Raw genomic sequence first — 9,245 nt, 5'->3', positions numbered from 1 at the left:
CAAGATTTATGTACAAGCACAAGTCGGTCATTTTGACTCATTTTTTTACCCTTCGGCTGCTTTATTCTCTGCATGGTCACTTGTTAACCACCAGTGCTGTTTCGCATAAAATGATAGGCACCACTTGATTGCTTTGTGCTTCATAACAGCTTTGCAAAAACTACCAAATTCTGTTATTGAGTAGCTCCTTGACACCACTCGGTTTGACAGTGCTCCTTATAGAGTAATTTTGCACCGGAAACCGTTAACTAATCCTGAAACCTTTAGTATCTAACCCATGATGAATACAATGTGGCACAGGGAGATTATTTGTGTGGCGTAAAACAAGTTTTTAAACAGTTGGCTGTGTATATATATATAGGCATATAGTTCATTGATGTAGTAGTTTTCTAAATTTATTTAAACCAATTATTGATAGTGCAAGTCTCACTGTAATACCAATCGGCTAGAAGTATGAAAAGATTAATCATCATTTTCCTAAGCTGCAACAGTTTTGATTAACATATGATAGAGGGAAATTGGTAATTGGTAAAACAATTCATTTAACTAATTACAAGACCTAGTACATTGTAGCTGCATACTGAATCAATGTTAGTTGTGTTGGAAGTATTCTTATTACTGATATTACAAAACCTTTTCTTTTAAATATGGCATTAATAGCATCTTCACAAGTTTACAACAAATTCTCTTTCTAATCTTAATACTATACAAAACAGTGCTGTAAATGAAAACCATATGCACACAGAGCAAAAGATTTTTTTAAATAAAAACTTCCCTATCTAAACCCTTCACAACTCTTCCGAGAAAAAAAAATTGCAGGTTGAAATACATAATATAAGTTTATTTTGCAAGTTACAATACTAAACATAATCTTTGGTAACTGAAAATTTAGTCCTATTCTATAAGCACATGTTAATTAACAAGTAAAAACAAAACAAACTAAACTGTATTGCCTTTCAAAACATACGCAGAGAGGAGATGTAGGTATAGTTTCTTCCTCAGAGATCTGACCCAACACTTCTACCAAGTCAGTATTTCGATAACAGAATGATACACTTTGGGGATTTATGAGTCTTGGAAGTTTGCAGTTCAGTTTTCAATCGATAAAGTACATCCTTTATTTTGCTTTGCAATTTGTCTCATTTTGTATATATTCATGTGCTCATTTTTAATTTTGTTTGCACCTTGAGCATATAAGTCATGTGGAGTTGGCGCATTATAAATACTCTGTATCACTATTATTTTTTTTAATTCTTACTTTCTTTAAACTCACTTTGGGTGTAGTATAAGTGGGCTATGCATGAAACTCTGTTCTTAGCAAGACAGATTATGACCTTGATTTTTTTTTATCACATAGGCTTAACCAATGGCCTACAAGTACAGTGTGATTCCTATACTAAGCATATGAGAAAGAGACGATTCAGTAGACTGAGGGTTAATGCATGTGCCATCTGGTTTCTGTATTCCAGTTTGAAACAAATCCATGTTCATTGCGCTTGTATGGTCCACACTTTTTTTTGAGCTGCACATGATTAGGCAAGATATTTGATCAGTGACTATGTTAAATCATCTTCTTTTTGGAAATAGTCACGAAATACTGTACATATACTTCTAAAAGAAAAGAAAATGTCGGAAGCATGAATTCATGTAGGTGGGACTACAGATGGTCTTCAAGTGGGATTCCATAATGTTTTAAATTTGTAATTTTTTACCAAGAAGCTTTGTGATTTACTGCTAAATATCTTTCAAGACCAAATATTGTTTAACATTTCTTGCTGTCTGCAATTTCAATAAGCAATATTCAAGTGCTTGAAGTCCGAAGGAACCAGAAGGGTTACCTATATACTGTATGCAATGAAGAAAGATGTGTACACACAGTACAACTCTACAAAACATATTAACAGAAAATCAAATCCAGACAAAAGTTTATCATACATGTACAATTTAGGCCTCCAGTATTACCATTCTCCACACAAACATGTCCATGTACTTTGTTTCTAATTTCTTCTGAAACACGATTGTCCAACATTTATCGCAAAAACAGGCATCACATTCATGGAGAAAGGTGGAAAATTGTTGGTCAAAATCAGCAATCTAGAGGGGAAAAAGAACGTCAGAAGATTTCCTCAAAGTTTTTCAAATGATTTCTCTACCAATATGAGCCAGAATAATCTGTGATCCTCTAGAATAGCGAGAGGAAAAAAAATTTAAGCGCAAGCATTCTTTTAATTCTAGAGCTGGTGATTTTCACTTTCAACTGACAAGCATTTGCAATTCTTTTAATTTAGCTAGTGTTCCTTTGGTCAACTGGCTGGCTGACAGCAAACTACTCTTTATTTTTGTATATGCTTACAATTTTGCATTAAACCAAACTATATAATCATGATTTTATAACCTCAAATTTTTACTTGACAAAAGTACAAAAAATTCTTCGTTACGGTTAATTCACAAAATATGATAGTATATTCAGTCTTTTATAATAAATATAAATGAAACTTTTTGATTTCATTTACTGCATCAAATACACTCCCTCTCTGTAGCACAAGGCCGAGTAGATTTATTTTCTTTTAAGTCACTATACGTCTTTCAACCGCTCTCCCCTCGTCACACTTGTTTCAGTGCAAACAGTTCAACATAGAAATATTTGTAATTAAATTTCTTACGCAGTAACAATACCATGCCCACTTACATACAAGTTGAGAATTTCATCTCTTAAAATGCATTCATTTGTACACATTTAGCCTCATTTCATGTACCTGAACTTCAGATTGTGGTTGGAAGAAAACAAGTTGCATATTCAACTTAAAATTAAATTTCATGCATATGTATTGTTGACATTAGGATGTAGTTCCCCTCAAACATAATTCGCGCTTGACCATAATTCACAGACAATTCTGTACCTCTAAAAAAATAAGTGAGATTTTGACAATCTGATATCACCAATGAAAAAAGGAACATAAAATTACTTAGTGACAACATTTTAGTTGGAGTTAGGTGTGAAATTATGAGAATATTGATAAAAGATCTGCAATATTTCAGTCTTTTGGGTCGTTTTGAGAAAAATGTGAACTTACATGTACCGACAAGGGTCTGCAAATCTTCATTTTGAGAGAATATGTCATCAAAGTTGTAAGTAAAAAGTGATAACAATTAATTGTATGATATTTTTACTTGCAATTGCATGGCTTTTTCATCAGTTGTAGCGCATTTAAGAACGTAATATCACTATAATTCTTTTGACAATTATTTTTCTAGTTTCACCCATTTGTGCGTTTTCAGAGTTGTCGCTAAATTGCAGGGGGGGGGGATGCAGTATTGAGTTACATGTAGTAACACTTTTTACTTGTATGTTCACAATGTATTACTAATCTAATATATAAAAATTTGGTTAGATCTTCAGTCTTACCATATACAAATTTTGATAACATTTTGTTAATTAATTTGACATTCAATGCAAGCCGCATATTAAGTATCCATCACCATAACAGCACCCGATGGTTTAATATCAACTATATTATCATCACAATTTCACTTTCATTTTCATTACAAATTACTCAGAAGCAGAAGGGCTTTAAATCTGAATCAAGTGATGAGGGGTTAATGACCTTCTGGCTCTAAGCAGATATCATAATAATTAGGTCTGGAGCTTGATTTATAACTTTTTATCGCCTTAGTCGGCAATCTCTGTTCACACACAAACGTATACCTGTTGACTCCTGAATTTCTCTCATTGCCATAGGCTTAATACACAAACCACCCGGTTTCTGGAGGCAATGGGTCAACAGTTGAGCTCAAACTTAACTGTTTACCTTGATTCAGTAACTAGAAATAAAGATCAAGAAATTGATTGAATGACATAAATATCACCTCATAAGTGACCATTGCAATCAAAGACAAAGAACTAATCATTAGTTAATGTTGCAATCAATGACTAGTCATCAATTAGTCATAAGACATTTTTTTTGCAATCAGTGACTACCGGTAGTCATTGATTAGTGATTTGTATGTTATTACCGTCATTGCAATCAAAAACAAAGAATCAATCATTAGTCAATGTTGCAATCAATGACTAGTCATCAATTAGTCATAAGTCATTTTTGCAATCAGTGACTACCGGTAGTCATTGATTAGTGATTTGTCTGTTATTACCATCATTGCAATCAAAGACAAAGAATCAATCATTAGTCAATGTTGCAATCAATGACTAGTCATCAATTAGTTAGAAGTCATTTTTGCAATCAGTGACTACCGGTAGTCATTGATTAGTGATTTGTCTGTTATTATCAACATTGCAATCAAAGACAAAGGATCAATTATTAGTCAATGTTGCAATCAATGACTAGTCATCAATTAGTCATAAGTCATTTTTTGCAATCAGTGACTACCGGTAGTCATTGATCAGTCATTTGTCTGTTATTACCATCATTGCAATAAAAAACATACTAAAATCACTAATTAGTCATTAGTCATTGTTGCAATCTGACTACCTGTAGTCACTCGTTAGTCTTTAGTCACTGTTGCAATTAGATAATAGTCAATCATTGTCAGTATTGCAATTAGTGACTATTCAGCAGTAATCATAATTGCAAACAGAAACAAGTCAATGTAACAATGAGTGACTAAAAAAAAAAACAGTGACTAATCCTTGCACCGACTACCCGGTATACATTTCTTTCAGCTTTAACAATACCAATTTTGACATTTAAAGGCTCGATTGGAGGATCAATCTAGCTTTTTGTTGCATTGTTCTCTGCAGCTGCGGTGGCATCAACGTTGACAGGCGTGATGCTGTTGCTATCCACTGCAGCAGCCGCTATGGCCGGGTCACTCATGACTTCAGTGATGCGACCCATGATGTTGTCGAAGCTGTCCGACCCCCTGTAGTCGATCTGTCCTCTCTCCCAGGCGTGCTGGTCCGACCTGGGGGATGGGGGCCCTCTCGGTTGGCCAGCTGCCCCCTGGTTTTCCTCAAGCACGAGGTCTCCCAATGCGTTTGCTAGGTCTGTGCCCTGTAGGAAATACATTGATGAAAAAAAAGACAGTTTTAATAACTCAGGGGTGATAGTGAGCACTAAAAACAGTTTTTTGTTTTCCCCTCAACCACGCCCCCCTTGGGTACAAAAAGAAGAAGAGGATTCGCGGGGAAAAAATGGCATCTAACAACATTCCCACCTTTCGAGTAAGAAAATTGGGGGGAAAATAGGGAAAAATAGGGAAAAATAGGGAAAAATAGGGAAGAATGGAGAAAATAAGGGGGAAATCTGGAAGATCAGGATAAAATAGGGAAGGAAAAAAAAAAAAAAAAATCTGGATTTTTTAATTTTTTGTTTAAATCGGGAGGAAAAAAAAATCGGGAAAAAATAAAAAAATTGGGAAACCGATTTAAATCGGGTTTTTATCAGGCCTGATAACTATAAATAAATGTTGGTACATGATAGGCGAAGAAACTGGGAAATGTGCTAATAATCATCGTCAGTCTGAAAGGGAAAACAAAAAATACAATTTCAAAAAGTAGTTAAGAAGGCAAGTGTCTCCCCACAATATTTTTTCCCCCTCTTTTTTGCTTATCTTTTTTTTTGGGGGGGGGGGGGGGGGAGGGGGAGGGGAGGTGGGTCCTTTGCCCATGGGCCATTTGTGCAAAGGCTATCTAACATTTTGCAGAAAACTGCACCGATTTGATTTTGCGGCACACCCCTTTCTTCCACCCCCCCCCCCCCCCCAAAAAAAAGAGGAAAAATCTCAAACAGTATCTTTACATGTGAAAGCAAGTAGCATTTCATACTCCATTGATTGATAAGAGGGTATCCTTGTACTTTAGCTTTCAGACCATTCTTTTACAAAACCCTTCAGAAAAAGGATTGAAGCTGGTGTTATATCCTGGTCACACTTGAAAAGGCGAAAATTCAAATCGTGATCTTTACATTACCAACTCTGAAGAAAAAAAAGGTAGAAAGCAGACCACCACCAACCAACAACAATAAATGAATCAATCAAATAAAGATCATTGATATACAATGTATATTATCTGGAAAAATTTGTTATAAAGGTCCAAGAATACTATCTATCAAATAGAATGGGCTTAATCTAGAAAACAAGGTTAATAGTATATCGCACATAATTATATTCATGTGGTATGTTAATTCAGCTATTCCTGGAAAGAAAGAGGTAAAAGAGAGATCATATGTCAGTAAAGAAGGGGAATCCCAGCAATATCATAATTATCAACATTGAATGCTTATATGAGAAGAACTCTTCTAACAAGAATAACCAAACTAATGAGGAAGGTCAAGAAACTCAACAAGAGAGGGGACCAAAAGAGAAACCATCTTCCAATTTGTGTGCTATTTGGTGGAAACTAGATAAAGAGGAAGAAGAGATTAAATGTAAATAACACACAAGAGATTAAATAGGTGAAATATTAAACTGTATATTCAGGTTTATGATCATTAAGGTTCTTTTCTATGACACATGCTTCAGCGACAATTGCTTCATGGTCGATATCCTATCAACTGACTTACTTCTGTAAAGATAAAGACCAGTTATGGTCATGCGATTGCATTGTGAAAGAAATGTTGTGGAATTGATCAGAAAAGGTTGATCATCTAGCATATAAGTATTAGTGTGTACTGCAAGGTTCTGGAATGATCAAAATGATAATATTTGGCCCAGTCTTGGTAAAGTTACAAGCACTGTACACAGAAAGATGTATATGGGACTATGTGACACATGCGCGATATCAATCAGGTCCAAATAGGCGGTTTCTTGGCAAAATTTGTATCATCATGTATTAGTTAAAACATATTCTTTCACATGATTGGTAATAAGAGCTTCCATTTCATTTTTTGAGATGGGGGCGTTTCCAAAACTGGTCTTTACCTTTAACCCTAGACCAAAAACCTAATCCTAACCTTGAACCCAACTACAACCCAAAAAAGCGACCACAACCGAAACCCTTAAATTTGATGAAATAAACCTCAGAAAACTTGTCACCAATAACCTTAAAAATGTGGGGACCCAGCATTAAACAAAATTTATAATAGAATACTCATACACAAGAATGTAATGGGGTTAACCTAGGACATAAAATTTAGTACACACAACAAAAAAATGTTAAGAACACCAGAGCTTTTGAAATACCATGAAGAGAAGTTGTCGGTTACCGGTATATATAATTTTAAGAACAAACACAAGAAAAAAAAACTTTAATATTACTTACACTTTTACCATCTGGAAAATTTACATGCTAAACATGAGTCAAAGGATGCATGGATATTCACAACAAAGGGAAACAAAATATACAAATTTAAATTGAATGGGCAAATCAAAACAGTAATAGAATTCACAAAAGATAATTGACATTTGTTTTGAAGAAAATATTTTAAAAATTTCAGTCCTGCTTACACAAGATTGCGAGTCCTGCATTGCAAAAACTAATAAAAACCAACCTGGGCTCATATTCAAAACACCTTAATTGACACTATGAACATGACTGACAAAGAAAGCGGACAAAATATATAGTTCCTCAGGTAGACAAAGGAACATCCCTTCAGTGGTATTATGTAAAAAGTGAATATGCATGTGACACCTGTTCTACACATTTTTTACATAATAGCAGTGAAGGGATGTTCCTTTGTCTACCTGAGGAACTGTATATTTTGTCCGCTTTCTTTGTTAGTTAGTCATATTCATAGTGTGAGCATAGTTGACACTTCGTAGTATAGCGGATGTAATTTGTTGACAACTAACCAAGTAAGGTTTTACGAATATCGGCCTTGGAGTAGAACTGACTTTTTTATAACATTCGTTTTCATAGACTTCAACCAAAGTTCTCTCAGGCTTTAGCAAGTTAACAATATTTTATCAACATATCTGGATATTCTATAATCAATCGTTTTGATGTTTAATGTTTACATTTATTTTTTATCTTACACATTAAATATTGGAAACATTACATTACTAGTCTTCGGAGTACAATCGTGTATCACAATATAAACATTTGTTTATATTAATAAAACTCAAAAACTCTAAAATGTGATCTGAAACAAACATATTTCAACAAAAAATAGTCAGTTCCTGTAGGAATAAAAATCCCTTCCAAGAAAAATAAATAAAAGGAAAAATGTGCAAAACCACAAAAATGAAAGTTTGATAGATCATTTGAAAAATTACCTATGAAGGCAGATATTGTAAAAATTCAATGTGTACAACAACATTGTATTCAGCCTCTTAAAAACATTCCAGGTATCAAATGGGTACCCGGTAGGATGCGGCCGTCATTGTTGGCCAAACAGTTTTGAGCGTCAAGTAAAGCCTGGCTAGAATGCTCCCCAAAGAGTGGAGATCGTGCACACAGTGTGTGCGGGCAAGCACTGAATCCAATGACCAGGGTATTTGTAAAGCGCTTAGAGACATTTGTATTAAGTACTATATAAAAATTAAATATTATTTTTATTATATTACATCTTTCGTACCTGAATATGTCTTGAAAATAATGACATCTGCGGGGTGTGATTAAGGAAACGGATAATGCAGTCATATTTTTGCAGCTTTAGACTAATACTCATAGAGAAGAACATCCTTGTATGGATTACAATCCTGTCTTACTGTATGTCGAGAGCACATGTACTGTACTGCATGCATAGACACCCTTCTGGTTCTCAACAGAGAGTGCCACTAGCCTGGATAACGCTTGTGAGACCAACAGCGCAAGAGATCAGCAGCCAACGAGACTGATGGCCAAAGAGACTAAAAACCACGTGACTGATGGCCCACGAGATCAACAGCCAACTAGACCAAAAGCCCACAAGACAGACGGCCCACAAGACTGACGGCCAACGAGACTGAAAGGCCAACGAGACTGAAAGCCCACAAGACTGATGGCCCGCGAGATTCACAGCCAACTAGACCAACAGACCACAAGACCGACAACCCACTAGACCAAAAGCCCACTAGACCAAAAGCCCACTAGACCAAAAGACCATGAGACCGAAAGCCCACTAAAACAAAAGCCCACTAAAACAAAAGCCCACTAGACCAACAGACCACGAGACCGAAAGCCCACTAGACCACAAGCCCACTAGATCAACATTCTTGCATTGAATCAGTCAAACCCTTCAAACACAAATCCTTTTCCCAGCCTGCACCAAAATCAATCAATATATCTACAAGTATGGAATTCTAAAAATTTATTTCAAATCATTTCAAATGTCTCTTTTCGGTTAACCTACCACTGATTGTGTCTGACC

The 9,245-nt window shown here is 35.3% G+C and overlaps 1 protein-coding gene across 2 annotated transcripts in view; it reads right to left on the bottom strand.

The window, feature by feature from the left end:
• Positions 1-434: 434 nt before the first annotated feature.
• LOC754694 (glycogenin-1) overlaps positions 435-9,245 on the bottom strand; it is a 32,255-nt gene continuing 23,444 nt past the window's right edge. Inside the window, exons 8-9 of one of the 2 annotated variants that reach the window (XM_030982162.1) lie at positions 7,217-7,243; positions 435-5,009 (exon numbers count right to left, since the gene is read on the bottom strand). In XM_030982162.1, coding sequence (XP_030838022.1) covers positions 4,728-5,009; positions 7,217-7,243 — 309 coding nt within the window. In that variant the 3' untranslated portion in view covers positions 435-4,727. The remainder of the gene's footprint in view (positions 5,010-7,216; positions 7,244-9,245) is intronic. The other variant, XM_030982163.1, reaches the window with a different exon arrangement.

Source organism: Strongylocentrotus purpuratus, unplaced genomic scaffold (genome assembly GCF_000002235.5).
Source record: "Strongylocentrotus purpuratus isolate Spur 01 unplaced genomic scaffold, Spur_5.0 spur5_scaffold_12, whole genome shotgun sequence".
NCBI classification, from domain to species: domain Eukaryota; kingdom Metazoa; phylum Echinodermata; class Echinoidea; order Camarodonta; family Strongylocentrotidae; genus Strongylocentrotus; species Strongylocentrotus purpuratus.
This window is presented reverse-complemented; position numbering and strand designations above follow the sequence as displayed.